This window comes from Phoxinus phoxinus, assembly GCF_949152265.1.
Source record: "Phoxinus phoxinus genome assembly, chromosome: 2".
Lineage (NCBI taxonomy): Eukaryota > Metazoa > Chordata > Actinopteri > Cypriniformes > Leuciscidae > Phoxinus > Phoxinus phoxinus.
The window spans coordinates 10,314,398-10,330,472 of NC_136877.1; the positions used below are offsets into that span (position 1 = coordinate 10,314,398).

Here is a 16,075-nt window from a genome sequence, read left to right on the forward strand (position 1 = left end):
CTAGCAGGCTAAAGTTAGCATTTTCCAGATCACCTATTGCACCTTTAATATTACTGAATTGTTTTATTCGTGGTGCTGCTACTTCAAGCTTTCAGGAATAATGTTTAGGTAGCGAGATGAGTTCTCTTTCGCTGCTTATTGCGTTTCGACGATTTAAAATTATATTTTTTTACCGCAATACTTAAAAATGCATGCAAATGATATGCTTTCATGACCACTCAGCACAGCAACGTCACATGATGTAGCCTACCAAATGAAAGTCCAAAATCTCAACCAGTTGATACATTTCTACCGGTTATACCGGTATATCGCCCACCCCATACAAGGTAATCATCTATGGAAGCTTGTTTCTGCCATGGAATAAAACAATTTAAAACATAATTGCAACTTTATCCACAATTCAAACTTTTTTTTCTCAGAATTGCGAGACATCTTGGAATTTTTACATTTCTTTCTTTCAGAATTGCGAGAATATAAAGTCAGAATTGCGGCATTTAAAATTGCAATTGAAAAAAAAGTCAAAATTATGAGGAAACAAAATCATATTTGTGAGCTATAAACTGGCTTTTTTTTCCTCGCAATGGCGAGTTTATCTGGCCATTTTTACTTTTAACTTTTACTTGGAGTTTACATCTCCAAGTTTTACTTTTTTCTCAGAATTGCGAGGTATAAAGTCAGAATATGTGAGATAAAAAGTCGCAACCTTTTTTATTTTTTATTCAGTGGCAGAAACAAGCTTCTAATCATCTGCACAGACTCTTTAGCAGCTATAAAAAGTCTGCAGTCTGCTCACCCTTACTGTAAACAGGATATAAAAGGCTATATGATATTATACAACTTGTATACTATGGGCTCCATAAACAATGCACATTCATTTTCTTTGGGTTCCTGCACATAAGAATAGAAGATGTGGGCAAACTAGCTAAACATATATTCAAAATGCAATAATGTCAAAATCACAGTTCACAAACATATCAGAAGCAAAGGCAATTATTTGAAAATCTGCACATAATTTCTGGAAGAAACTGTGGGATAGAGAAACAAAAGGGAAGACACTTGGGCCTATTTAGTACTATACAAGAAAATGTGGGTAGGCCTATAGGACGAGGAATCATAACATTATTAATGAATCATAGTACTATAGAAAGACAAGAAGCTATTGTACCTAAAATTGCAAGAATAAGGAATCCATTACTATCAGAATAAAGAACGTACTCGGTTACTAACGTAACCTCGGTTCTCTCTAGGAGAGGGAACGAGTACTGCGTCGAAAGAACGCTACGGGAAAGATATTTCTTTGTCGAGATTGAAGCCTAAAATTAATCCTTAATTTTGTAATATTGTAAAACGCTTTTCTGAAGCATACAACCTAGGCGGAGCAATACAGCTCACCCATTGGCTGCTCTGCCAGAAAAGCACAGCCTATGCGAGGCCAGAGACGCTGACCAATGAGGACGCTTCGCGCCCTTCTGCGTCACCTCCCGCCCAAACAGGCGTGGCCTAGGCCTATAAATACGAGCATAGCTGTCTAACACACTGATTTTCGTCAATGAAGCGACGCAGCGTGGGCACGCACGGCCATGAGACGCAGTACTCGTTCCCTCTCCTAGAGAGAACCGAGGTTACGTTAGTAACCGAGTACGTTCTCTTACGTAGAGTTCTCTCGTACTGCGTCGAAAGAACGCTACGGGAACCCTATGTAAACCGCCGTGCGTGCTCTTGGACCGACACAGACACCTAAGGGCGCGCGCGCCCTGGTATACAAGTGCCTACCCCAAGAAGTATAGGGAGAGCGGCTAAAATAGCATCATCCCTTTATAGTAGTGCCTCTTAAGGCATAATAGCATATATATGTAAATATAGATATATATGAGGGGTAATAGCATGCTCATGGGACACATTGTCAGTGAGTGATGCTTAAACATTGAAGTGACCTGGGCCGCAGCGCGGGGCAGGAACACTTATACATATTAAACATTGAAGTGACCTGGGCCGCAGCGCGGGGCAGGAACACTTATACATATTAAACATTGAAGTGACCTGGGCCGCAGCACGGGGCAGGAACACTTATACATAGTCTTCTAGACCGAGAGCAGTTTAGCCTGCAACGCAGGAACCTCTAGGTTATAGAACCTAATAAATGTAGACGGGGAGGCCCAGCCTGCCGCCATACAGATATCTTGTAGCGAGATTCCGCTATACCAAGCCCATGAAGAGGCCATGCCTCTCGTGGAATGTGCTCTGATGCCCAAAGGGCATTCCAAACCTCTAGATGCGTAGGCTAGCGCAATGGCGTCCACTACCCATCGAGACAGACTCTGTTTCGTTGCGGCTCGCCCTTTGGAGTGCCCGCTGAACGAAACAAAGAGCTGCTCCGTCTGTCGAAAAACAGCGGAGCGGGACACGTAAGCTCTTAATGCCCTGACCGGGCAAAGGGAGCTATTTCCGTCCTCTGAGGCCGGCAGGGCCGACAGGGAGATGACCTGAGCCCTGAACGGTGTGTTGAGGGACTTAGGCACGTACCCATGCTTCGGTTTCAATACGACTACAGAGTCGTTTGGCCCGAACTCCATACAAGAAACTCTCACTGAGAGCGCTTGCAAGTCTCCCACACGCTTCACTGAAGCGAGAGCCAAAAGAAACACGGTCTTGAAAGACAGGTGTTTCATGTCAACTGAGTGAATAGGCTCGAAAGGGGCCCCTTTCATAGCGTTCAACACTGTAGAAAGGTCCCAAACGGGGACTGAAGGAGGCCTTGGAGGGTTTAACCTCCTGGCGCCTCTAAGGAAGCGGACCACCAGGTCGTTCCTGCCTAGTGAATGGCCAAGCGTTGGATTAACGAACGCTGATATGGCAGCCACATAGACTTTGAGCGTGGATGGGGTTCTTCCCTTATCCAATAGCTCTTGCAAGAAGGAGAGAATCTCCGGTTCTCCACACTGAAGTGGTGACAGACCTTGATCTGAACACCATCCAGAGAACACCGACCATTTGGAAGCGTAGAGTCGTCTAGTAGACGGAGCCCTAGCTTGTTCGATCGTGTCTAACACTCCTCTTGGGAGGTTAGCGGGTACCCGTTTATGGCCCATACGTGTAGGGACCAAAGCTCGGGGTGAGGATGCAGAATCGAGCCCTTGGCCTGTGAGAGGAGGTCTCTCCTCACTGGAATCGGCCACGGGGCAGTACTTTTCAGTCGCATCAAAGCTGGGAACCAGGTCTGATTCGTCCAGTATGGAGCAACCAGTAGTACTGAGCATCCGCTCTCCTTGATACGCTCCAGCACTTGAGGCAGGAGTGAGACAGGAGGAAAAGCATAGAGCGGACGGCGGGGCCAGACTCTGGCCAGCGCGTTCGTGCTCTTCGAAAAGAATTCTGGGCAGTGAGCGTTTTCCTGGTTTGCAAACAGGTCTATTTCCGCTCTGCCGAACGTTTTCCACAGCAGACGCACTGTCTGTGTGTGTAGGGACCACTCTCCCATAGGAACGTTGTTCCGTGAGAGTCTGTCCGGGCCTACGTTCAAGTGGCCTGGCACGTGCATTGCTCTTAACGAGCGCAGGTTGTGCTGGGCCCACACCAGTATGCGTTCCGCTAACCTGAATAGGTTCCGGGATCTCACGCCACCCTGGCGGTTTATGTAGGCTACTACCGACATGTTGTCCGAGCGGACCAGGACGTGGTGTCCTTTTATCCGGGGACAGAAGCGCCTCAGCGCAAAGTCCACCGCCATCATTTCCAGGCAGTTTATGTGCGGTAGTTTGGCCCGCTCTGCCCACTGGCCAAAGAGCGGTCTGCCGTCGAGCAGTGCTCCCCAGCCTGAGGTGGACGCGTCCGTGGACACCACCTTCAGGCTCGAGGAAGTCCCCAGGCTTACACCTGACCGGTACCAGTCTGACGCTCTCCATGGTGTCAGGGCTGAAATGCATTCCTGAGTGACCTTGAGGCGATAACGACCGTGTAACCATGCTCGGCGCGGTACGCGCGCTCTCAACCAGAACTGTAGTGGGCGCATGCGCAGCAGGCCCAACTGCAGCACTGTTGAGGCTGAGGCCATGAGGCCCAGCATTTTCTGAAATCTCCTGAGTGGCACTATGTGGCCGCTGCGGAAGGATTTCGCCATTTGCAGGGTATTTCGCCTGCGCTGTGATGACAGCTGTGCTGTCATAGACAGTGAGTTCAGATCCAGTCCTAAAAAGGAGATCCTTTGACTGGGAAACAGTGAACTTTTCTCCCAATTGACTCTCAGACCTAAGCACTCGAGGTGATCGAGTATTAGTGTCTTGTGGTGAGCGAGTTCTGACGGCGATTGAGCCAGAATTAGCCAATCGTCCAAATAGTTCAGAATTCGAACGCCTCGGAGTCTCAGGGGTGCCAGCGCCGCGTCCATGCACACTGTAAATGTACGAGGTGCTAGAGACAGGCCGAATGGCAGGACTGTGTACTGATATGCCCGGCCCTCGAAGGCGAATCTCAAAAATCGCCTGTGACGTGACGCAATTTGTATGTGAAAATACGCGTCTTTCAGATCTATCGCCATAAACCAGTCTCCTCGGCGAATTTGCGCGAGGATTCTTCTGGTCGTGAGCATTCTGAACTTTCGCTTTGTCAGCGCTTTGTTCAGATGCCTGAGATCTAAAATGGGTCTGAGACCCCCGTCTTTTTTCGGTACCAGAAAATATCTGCTGTACAGACCCCCTTCGCTCTGAGATAAAGGCTCTATGGCCCCTTTGCTCAATAGCTTCGCTATTTCGGCTCGAAGTAGATGTGCTACTTCTGTTTTCACCGTGGTTTCGACTTTCTCCGTGAAACGGGGAGGGCGTCGATGAAACTGTAGCGAATAGCCTCTTTTTATAGTCTCTAGCACCCATTCTGAGACCCCGGGAAGTCTTTCCCATGCATCTGCACGTGTGACTAGGGGTTGAATGTAATCTGGGCCCTGGTCGCGAAATGGCGGCGACACGAGAGCAACCGTGTGCTGTGACATGGACGCCGTGGCGTGTGAGGCGGGGGGCATGTTTAACACAGTATGCATCCCGCGCGCGCTCGGCTCTCTGTGTCGAGAGAGAGCGCGCGGGACGAGTCCCGTAGGGCTCGTTATGCTTGTGAATAAACGTGGGCGCTTGGTGGCGGGCACATTTATAACACCGGGGACACTGTGTTTGTGTACTGACTGACCGTTCGTTAGTTTCGTTTTTACAGAAACCGCGGAACGTGCAGTGTGTAGTGGTTGTGGGCACTTGGCAGTGGGCACGCTTACTACATGTAAAGCACAATCGATCTGAGTCGATTTTAAGTGTGCAAACCCTGTGTTGAACGGGGCTGCCCGTAGGGCTCGTATATTTGTGAATAAATGTGGGCGCGTGGTAGCGGGCACATTTATAACACCGGGAATACTGTGTTTGTGAACTGACTGATCGTCCGTTGGTTTAGTTTTTACAGAAAAACCGCGGAACGTGCAGTGTGTAGTGGTTGTGGGCACTGGACAGTGGGCACGCTCACTACATGTAAAGTACAATCGACCTGAGTCGATTTTATGTGTGCAGACCCTGTGTTGTACGGGGCTGTGCTTGCACGGGTTGAAAAACCGGGCTCTGGTCGCGAAATGGCGGAGACACGAGAGCAGTCGTGTGCTGTAACATGGCGTGATGCGGGGGCGCGCTTATCGAGCGGGCAGCCCGCGCGCGCGCTCAGCTCTCTCATGCTGAGAGAGAGAGAGCACGCGGTGCGAGCTCCGTAGAAACCATGTTGACATGTAGCTTGTAGTGATTGTGGGCACTTGAAAGCGGGCACGCTCACTACATATAATGCACAATCGACATTGAGTCGATTTTATGTGTGCAAGCCCTGTATTGTGTGGGGCTGTGCTTGTGTGTATGAATGGGCACTGGGTCGTGGGCATACAGTTACACACATTACATCATCGGCTGTGGCCGGGACACCGTGTAGCACAGAGAGTACTGTCTATCAGAACCGACTGACCGTGCATTCGTTTCGTTTTTACAGAAACCACGGGACATGCAGTGTGTAGTGATTGTGGGCACTGAAAAGCGGGCACGTTCACTAACTTACATGTATTGCACAATCGACACGAGTCGATTTTATGTGTGCAAGCCCTGTATTGTGTAGGGCTGTGCTTGTGTGTACGAATGTGCACTGGGTCGTGGGCATTACGGATACACACATCACACCATCGGCCGTGGCCGGGACACCAGAAAATACATTTTCAGATTTACCTGGGGCGTCGTGAAAACGGCGTCTGTGTGCAGGCAAACGAGCATTGATGCCGATTTGGTGACTGCAAAATACACTGGCACGGTCGCGTATGTTGGGACTGTGCGAGCGAGACATTTTAGTGAAATCCGGCCGCGGCGGGATTTTAACACTGTAGCTTTCCTCGAAGCAGAAGTGCGCATCCTGGCTGAAAACGGGGCTTTCCGGGACTCCGCGATTTCTTCGTGAATTCAGGAAGAAAAAGGCGCGGGTCGTGAGGACGGTAACGTACGTTCCTCTGCAGAAAAGCAGCCATCCAGCCGGCAAGCGCATCGATGCTGGTCTTTCTCCGTCGACGCTCACGAGCGGCGGGGGAGGGGAGATCCTCGGAGCTCGCCCATCCCTCGCTACCCGAAGCGAGGAGAGAATAGCAGTCGTCCTCCACAGACGCGGCTTCCCCCTCGTCCATGACGGACGCGGCGGCACACAGCGGCCCTTGTCCGTCGGTCAGAGAGTCCAGCGAAGCGGGCGGAGAAGCTGGCGGCAGCAGCGGCGAGCACCTCGTGGTGGAGGGAGGTTCCGGGCTCCGCTGAGCACGGCGCTTTTCACGGCGCGGCACTACAGCGGGCGGAAAGATGCAGCTTCAGTAAAGAACGCCAGGCGAGTCCGCAGAGTCACCGTAGGCATCAAATCACAGTGATGGCAGCCGCCATCGACGAGAGCTGAAGCTGCGTGATCATCACCCATGCAGGAAACACAAGCACGTGGTCCCCGTCGCTGAGCGGGGCTCTACACGAGCCACAGGAGGTGCGAGGCATCTTGAAAAAGACGCTCGACTCTTTTAGTGGTGAAAAACTGTGTGACGCGACGGCGAACACACACACAAAACACACACACATAATGTAAAGGATATTCCACGCCGGAGAAGCGCAGCAGGGAACGGCGGCTGAAGGCGGCGATGACCAGCGGCTTCAGGTAAGAGGCGCGTCCTGCTGAGGTGCTTGTTCCAAACGGCTGTGGCGGCTCGAATCCAATCCAACGATGCGTGCAGCTTCGTGAATTTAGAAAAATCAGTGTGTTAGACAGCTATGCTCGTATTTATAGGCCTAGGCCACGCCTGTTTGGGCGGGAGGTGACGCAGAAGGGCGCGAAGCGTCCTCATTGGTCAGCGTCTCTGGCCTCGCATAGGCTGTGCTTTTCTGGCAGAGCAGCCAATGGGTGAGCTGTATTGCTCCGCCTAGGTTGTATGCTTCAGAAAAGCGTTTTACAATATTACAAAATTAAGGATTAATTTTAGGCTTCAATCTCGACAAAGAAATATCTTTCCCGTAGCGTTCTTTCGACGCAGTACGAGAGAACTCTACGTAAGAGAACTGAATGCACCAAAAGCTGGTTTGCCAACCGCTAATAAACAAGAAGAATTCCACGGATTCGCTCTCCAGCACATAGATGGCGTTATAACATTTCTTAAGTTCGCTTCAACCCGGCAGTGAACCCTGAAGAAGAGGCTTCGTGAATAATTTAGTGCGTTTCTGTTGAATCATTTGGACTGGAGTGAACAGTTCGCAAGATTTCTTGAAATAAAATAAGTATACAATCTGTTATAGTTGAGCACTCATAGATTAATTTGATAAATACCTTTTATTTGGGCAGAAATTGTCATGAAAATGACAGAGGCAAACAACGCTGTTGAGCCAAGTGTAGCTGAAGGGGATGTACGACTTCTAATAAAAAGAAAGGATGAAATTGAAGAGCAAATCAAAGCATACTACGACATGCTCCAAACTGTAAGTTCGAACCATAGATATTTATAAATATGGATTTAAATATGTTTTATCATTCAACCTAAATGCAGTAAATAGACACTGTCTTTGTTGGTTGCTTTGAAGTTGTTCAAAAAGGTCGTTCTAACTAGATTCAAGTAACAGTTACGTTCTCGAGAGCAACCATTTAAAAAAGTTTTTGACTTGACGACTATCTTTTTCTTGCGTAACTCGTTAAACTGGGGTTGGAGAACGTTCATCTGTCTCATGCATCATGAAAACAAGAATGGCTGTTATAAAGGAAATACGTAACGTGACAGGTGGCTTTAAAATTACATTTAGCGTGCTGTGGTGGACGATTTAATTTAATATTTCGCCACAACATTATGAAATACAGTATAGTAAGCCCTGCTGAAATGGCTTCTTAAACCAGCTGGCTTGTATGGCGTCAGAATAGTGTCGAAGTTAATGGACAAAATAGGATCCACACGTAAAAAGGTTAATTCACATGCAAAAATAATAATAAAATAAAATACTTTAACAAATTGTTTCTCAAAAAACACTTAACAAATGTACAATGCTCACACACATTTTGAATGTTTTATAGGGTGCAACAATACATCGTGTCACAATATATCGCTATACAAAAATGTAACAATTTTGTATCGTGGATAGTTCTCTCAAAATACAAATTTTAGTTTTAGTTTAGAGTTTTAGTGTCAGTACTACATTAAACTACTATAATGCTGAATATAATGTATAATGCAGTGGGGGAATATTTGTGGGTCCTGATAATGTCAAATGTCTTATGTTACTAGTAAAAAGTGGCCTACATTTATATATATATATATATATATATATATATATATATATATATATATATATATATATATATATATATATATATCTAGTCCGTGACAGAGTGCAAGCATATTCGTATATAAAATAATTCTGTATTTTCAGCTTCAGAATCATGGATAATTTTATTCTTGTGTCACCATTGTCCAAGCCTATGTAACACCAAATTTACTATTTTAATCTACAGTACAGTAGTTTTTGTTAGCCTTTTACCATAAGTCTTGGAGTATCGCAATAATCTCATATCGTGAGTTCAGTATTGTGATATGTATTGAATCGTGACATGAGGGTATCGTTACACCCCTAATGATTTACATTTACAAATTGATTCATGCATTTGCAATTTGTGTGTGCTTATTTTGAGACTTTCCTACCTCTATACCAGATTATAAAAATCATGTTAAGCAAGAACTCTTGGTGAAGAACTGTACTACCTGTTCCAGAGAAGTATGCACTTATATAATTGCAGCAAACAAATAGCACCAAAGGAACTCTGCAGTCCCATAAAGCCCCACGGATGATGTAATCAAGTCACTCTACACAAGTCTCTACACTTGTGAACTAATTATAAATGAGTATACATTTGGGTATTCTATAATAAACTTCAATTACGCCATTTCTATACTTTTAATGAACAACATTAAATCAATCGTTTTGTTTTTTTGCATTGTTCCCAATGGTTAATTTCTGCATTAAGAGTCTCAGCCATAGATTTGAAAGAGTTTGCTAGTGTGTTTTTGTTTAATATTATGCAGCTATCTGACCTTTGATGATTTGTAAAGAAGACATTTCTTCATATGGTTACTTCAGCAGGAAGGTGTAGGCATCGACGGTCCTCTGGTTGATGTCGAAGGCTTTCCTCGTGCAGATGTGGATTTGTACAAAGTCCGATCAGCAAGACACAGTATCTCTTGTGAGTACGTTTTTCATCTTTACCGGTAGACACAATAAACCAGTAGAAATTTGTCAACTGGTAGAGATTTTGAACTATCATCTCTTTTGCAGTTATGCTCACATGGCGTTGCCTCGCTGTGCCGTCAGGAAAGCATAATTTAAATGCATTTTAAGGATTGTGGTTTAAAAACAAGTGATTTTAAACTAGGAATGCACCAAAATTAAAATTCTGGGCTGAAACTGCACTTGAAAACTGAAAATAAATAATAAATTAATCAAACTTATTTAATAATCAACACTCAAATAGGCAAAACTGAGTTCTGCAAACATTTAAATTGGACATATTAAGGCAGTCACTAAAAATAGCTGTTTCGGGCGGAAATGTTCGGTACGTCCTTATTTTAACCCCTTATACTCTGACGCATGTTTTCACTCTTCAAGTGCTTAACAGTTTTTAATCAAATGTTTTTTAAAGGTTTACAGAATGATCACAAAGCTGTCATGGTGGAGATAGAGGAGGCTCTTCATAAGCTGCATGCTACAGCACGGGTCGGAGAACGGAAGGATGAGACAAAGATGGAAGCCACTGGACAGACTGTGTCTCTGTCATCCCCATTTGCCCTGGTAGACGCTGTGACACAGGGTTCCCCTGCTTTTCAGGCTGTGAGTGTGTGCCCCCAATCAGCCATTTCTAACCTTCTGATTGGTCAAAGTCAACTTGAAATTAAAACACACCCTGTTTGTTTAATACACCTTAAAGGGTTAGTTCACCCAAAAATGAAAATAATGTCATTAATGACTCACCCTCATGTCGTTCTAAGCCCGTAAGACCTCCGTTCATCTTCGGAACACAGTTTAAGATATTTTAGATTTAGTCCGAGAGCTTTCTGTCCGTCCATTGAAGCTGTATATACAGTATACTGTCCATGTCCATAAAGGTAATATAAACATCATCAAAGTAGTCCATGTGACATCAGTGGGTTAGTTAGAAGTTTTTGAAGCATCGAAAATACTTTTTGGTCCAAAAATAAGTAAAATAAAATAAGACTTTATTCAGCATTGTATTCTCTCCCGGGTCTGTTGTCAATCCTTCACAGTTACGCTGATGGCGTAAGACGCTGATGACGTGTTATCTGGTGCGCCCGAGCTTCATTTATAGACTGAGGGAAACGCACGCTGTAAAAGTGTCTCATCCGCGACATGCACATTTACGCACCATTAAAAAAATGATATCCACGCAAACAATGTAGAATAGCTTGAATATAGCGTGCGTCTTCCTCAGACTGTAAACGAAGCTCGGGCGCACCAGATAACACGTCATCAGCGTCTTACGTCAGCAGCGTCACTGCGGAGACCTGAACGCAGATTGACAACAGACCCGGGAGAGAATACAATGCTGAATAAAGTCTTATTTTGTGTTATTTTTGGACCAAAAAGTATTTTCGATGCTTCAAAAACTTCTAACTAACCCACTGATGTCACATGGACTACTTTGATGATGTTTTTATTACCTTTATGGACATGGACAGTATACTGTATATACAGCTTCAATGGAGGGACAGAAATCTCTCGGACTAAATCTAAAATATCTTAAACTGTGTTCCGAAGATGAAGGGAGGTCTTACGGGCTTAGAACGACATGAGGGTGAGTCATTAATGACATTATTTTCATTTTTGGGTGAACTAACCCTTTAATGTTTTTAAAATCTTGACCTACTTTTATTCGTCACTATGTGTCCTGTTTTACTTGTTAGTGTTCAAGATTACAGAAGTAATTTACAAGGTTCCATCTTGAGGTTTTTATTAATATTTTGAATAATGTTACATTTGTATAATTTCCATTTTAATTTAAAAGTTTTAGTAATTTTGTTGTGTTGTTATTTTTTTGAATAGATCTATATAGTTTTTAATTTTATTTTATTTTATTACATAAATAAAACGAAGTAAAAATTAAATTCATAATGATATCAATGAATTATAACTAAATTAAAATGAGAAATGTTGCCTTGGCAACTAGCTGTAATAAAATTTAAAAATATATATATTTGATTTCAGTTAACGTTTAGTTAAATTAATTTTTTTCAAGTAACAAAAATGTTTTTTAATGGTTTTAGTTAACTATAAAAACAGAGACTCTATGTTACTGATTGAAAGGTTTATTTCATTTCACGTACTTAATTCTGTAAGTCTCTTTTTGAGCCTAGGCACTAACTAATGATGTAAATGGAGCATTTAAAACAAATTCTGTTTGTTTATAGTCGTTTATTCTTCATGAGGGACAACATCTTCCAGTTCATTGACTTTTTCTTCTGTGTGTAGGGTTTACGAGTTGGTGATGAGATCATGGAGTTTGGGTCCGTAAAGACACAAAACTTCAGGAATCTGCGTGACATCGCTTCTGTTGTCCAACATAGTGAAGGGGTGTGTTGTAACTAACACAATCACATAATCTTTTTAATACTCTGCATTCCTGTTTGTGTTTACTACATGATTCAGTTTGATTTTTGATGTCTTGATGGTTTATTCTCCTATCTATACTGCAGAAATCCCTACGCGTTGGAGTATTTCGAAATGGACAAGAAGTGCATCTTAGTTTGACTCCGCAGCATTGGTCTGGTAGAGGACTACTTGGGTAAATAATGTATTTCTGATTAATTACTTCTATCAATAATGTAGACTCGGGTGACAAGTAATGAGGTTAAATGTATATCATCTGTCTTACCCTCATAGCTTGACTTGACACCCTCAAGTCTTGTAAGGTTTTATTGAACGCTGATAAAGTCACATGCTGATAAAGCAAAATATTCTTTTGAGTGTCATTAATTAATTGATTTTTATTCTTCTGCCAATAGGTGCAACTTAGTACCTCTTCATAGATGACCTGTGAAAGCGCAAGGATCATCTTTATGCCAAACAACACATTGCTGAACAAGATACATTTTCTTGCTTGTTTTGCATTTGCAAATTGTAATATTGAGTTAAGTAAATAAATACTCAGGAGAGATGACAGACCATTCAGTATCAGACTGACTTCATCAATGGGTTTTCACTTGCATTTTTCTCCTTTAAAATTTCCTGCATCCATTTTATGTTTCAATTCTTTTTCTAATATTGGAACAAATCTGACAAGAGGATCTTAAATTGTGCATGCGAAATTTCTTAATATGTTAGGCTTTCACACTACCTGTTCCGGAACCTGGTGCATTTTCTCCCCGTGTTCGGTTAGTTAAGGCATATATAACACTGCCATCATGCTCAAGTACGCACCAGACAATCACTCCGAGATCACATCATAATTTGCAGACAGTATATATGCAAGTTAGAGCAACGGCTATATTCATGTTTTACATCTGTCTCGACGGCTACAGATAAAGCCATTATAAGCTCGCAGAGCGAACTTGTTAATCCATCTTGATTGATGACTCAAAGGAGACTGACCAATAAGAGGACAGATTTTCTCACATGTGACTTGCAGAAACACATTTTTGTACGCTTTGAAATGTCGCCTTGTGAAATCGAATCAAACCAAGAAGGAAATGCAACATTGTAACAAATTAAGTCCCTGTTTCGGAACAAAGCAAACAATCTACAGTTGTGAAAACACCTTTAAAGGAACACGTTGACTTTTTGGGACTTTAGCTTATTCACCGTATCCCCCAGAGTTAGATAAGTCCATACATACCCTTCTCATCTCCATGTGTGCCGTAACTCTGTCTGACGCACCCACCGCTAGCCTAGCTTAGCACAAAGACTGGAGGTAAACGGCTCCAGCTAGCATACTGCTAGCATACAACATTTTCCTATTTACATGTTGTGATTTGTATAGTCACAGCGTGTACAAATAACAAGATCACATTAGACAGCCATCTTCTAACCGTACATACTGGGAACTATATTCTCAGAAGGTGAAGCACTGCTACTTCTGTGGAGTGATTTGCTCACAGCACCTGAGAAGCCCCGTGGTGAGGAGCAGAGAGTTCGCTCAGAGTGTTGCGCTAATCACTCCGCCCAAGTAGCAGTGCTTCACCTTCTGAGAATATAGTTCCCAGTATGTACGGTTAGAAGATGGCTGTCTAATGTGATCTTGGGGTGGGTGCGTCAGACAGAGTTACGGCACGCACGGAGATGAAAAGGACTTTTCTAACTATCGGGGATACGGTGAATAAGCTAAAGTCCCAAAAAGTCGGCGTGTTCCTTTAATATTAAAATTAAGTAGAATGATAAGAACAGATTCATTCTGTATAAAGGTAGCATAAGATGCGTTGCCTTTATGCTACTGTTGCATTAGAACAACACCAGGGTGAATAAATAGTCAAGTCTCCTTTATTTATATAGTGCTTTACACAGTACAGATTGTTTCAAAGCAGCTTTACAGTGATAACAGGGAAGTGATTCAATGATGCAGAGTTCATTTCGGCTATACAGCAGCACTAAAAGAAAAGTCAGTTCAGTGTTGATTCAGTTCCATTGTGAAGATCATCAATTATTCATTTAGTTCATTTAATCTATAAAGCAGCTCTGCAGAAAACAGTGATGTCATCGTCCAGCTCAGCTCAGTTCTCATCCAATAGTGTCAGTGCAGTCAAATCAATAATATTGTTGGATATTCAGTGTCCCCAACTAAGCAAGCCAGAGGTGACAGTGGCAAGGAACACAAACTCCATCAGGTGACGGATAGAAAAAGCCTCGGGAGAACCCAGGCTCAGTCGGGGGACCAGTTCTCCTCTGGCCAATGAACGGACACGGTGTGATGATCACAGCCTACGTCAGAAATCAGATTGTGGATCGGTAGCATTCAAATATTTCATCCAGTTCCTTTTGCTTGAAGATTGGATTCATCATGCCGGTATGGAGATGGTCATAGGAGGACTTGTCTGTTCTTGTGGTCTGTGCTGAGGGTCTGTGTCAATGAGGTCTTCACAGGGCAGAGTCTATGAAGGACCTCTGCTGACATTCAGGCCTACGCTGTGGTCGTGTCTTAAGTGCTGGTCCACCATCTGATCTGGATACGGATATGACTGTAACCTCGAGATAAACGGAGAGATTAATATTAACAAAGATGTAACAAGTACATTGGGTGTTATGGGAAGTGTTCTTGGTTCCGGTTGACATAATTCATGCAGCCTAACAATCCTTTAACGGATGTGAATTATAGAAAAGTGATAATGTGTTTATGCCAGGTTAAAGAGATGTGTTTTTAGTCTAGATTTGAACTGATTTAGGAAGACTGTTCCAGAGTTCAGGTGCTAAATAGGTAAAGGATCTACCGCCTGCAGTTGATTTTGATATTCTAAGTATTATCAACTGGTGTGAATTTTGAGATCGCAATAGACGTGAAGGACTATAATGCGTTAAGAGCTCGCTCAAGTACTCAGGAGCTAAACCATTTAACCATTGCTTTGTAAGTAATCAGCAAGATTTTAAAATGAATGCAATGTTTAAAAGGGAAATGTCAGATTTACTATCCTGTTAATATACGTGATTATTATTAGAATTAGTAGATTATTATTATTACGGTGTTTCAACTTTGGGCAGCTTTATGTCCCAGGGGTTGATTACTATTATTAATAATAATAATAATAAAACAATCAGATACCAACTTTTTCTTTTATGAAAATCAAATAAAAACAGTTGTAGAAACCATTTACATGTCTTCATCATTTTTGCTACTTATTAAAAGCCTTTTATATGTATAGATTTTATTGGTGTACCCTTTACCAGAGACAGATCAAAACTGATGACTTTCTCACATTTGCATAATTTCCACCACACCATATTGGCACAATTTTGCCCCTAATTCAGTTTTTACACATAACCTAAAAATAATTTTAACTACAGATATCTTGAACCATCTTTCTTGTAATATCTAGTAATAGTAATAATAATAATTAATTACATTTATATAGCGCTTTTCTCGACACTCAAAGCGCTTTGTAATTAATAGTATCTTAGTTTCAGATGTCGAAAATATATTCCAGATATCTTTAATAATGAAGAGATAATGGTATCAGTAATTATAATTATGACAGATCAAAAAATAATCCGACATATCTGGAATTGGCAATTTTACCAATAATAATTTAATTAGACATCTCAATTACAATTCTACTTAGGCTTGTGAAAACTCAATTGTGGATAGCCTATTTTTAATTACAATTTCTACAAATAAAAACTAAAATATTTCCAATAAAAATATATGATTTGTCAAAATGGCATTGTATATCTTGAATGTAAATTGTATGGATTTCAAACACCTTAAAAGGATAGTTTACCCAAAAATGAAAAATGTGTCATAATTTACTAACCTTTTAGTTGTTCCAAACCTGTTTGAGTTTCTTTCTTCTATTGAACAC

General features: G+C 42.7%; 1 protein-coding gene across 2 annotated transcripts; it reads left to right on the top strand.

Annotated features, from left to right (window-relative positions):
• The first annotated feature begins 7,680 nt into the window (after positions 1 to 7,680).
• psmd9 (proteasome 26S subunit, non-ATPase 9) lies at positions 7,681 to 15,364 on the top strand. 2 transcript variants are annotated; one of them, XM_079600793.1, is made up of 6 exons: positions 7,681 to 7,994; positions 9,639 to 9,741; positions 10,198 to 10,385; positions 12,042 to 12,143; positions 12,266 to 12,354; positions 12,575 to 15,364. In XM_079600793.1, exons 1-6 carry the CDS (start codon positions 7,869 to 7,871, stop codon positions 12,600 to 12,602), a joined length of 636 nt encoding a protein of 211 aa, XP_079456919.1. In that variant the 5' UTR covers positions 7,681 to 7,868; the 3' UTR covers positions 12,603 to 15,364. The 2 variants fall into 2 exon arrangements, with proteins under 2 accessions (XP_079456919.1, XP_079456920.1); XM_079600794.1 differs by having other exon boundaries at positions 7,706 to 7,994; positions 9,642 to 9,741; positions 12,575 to 13,290.
• Positions 15,365 to 16,075: the final 711 nt, after the last annotated feature.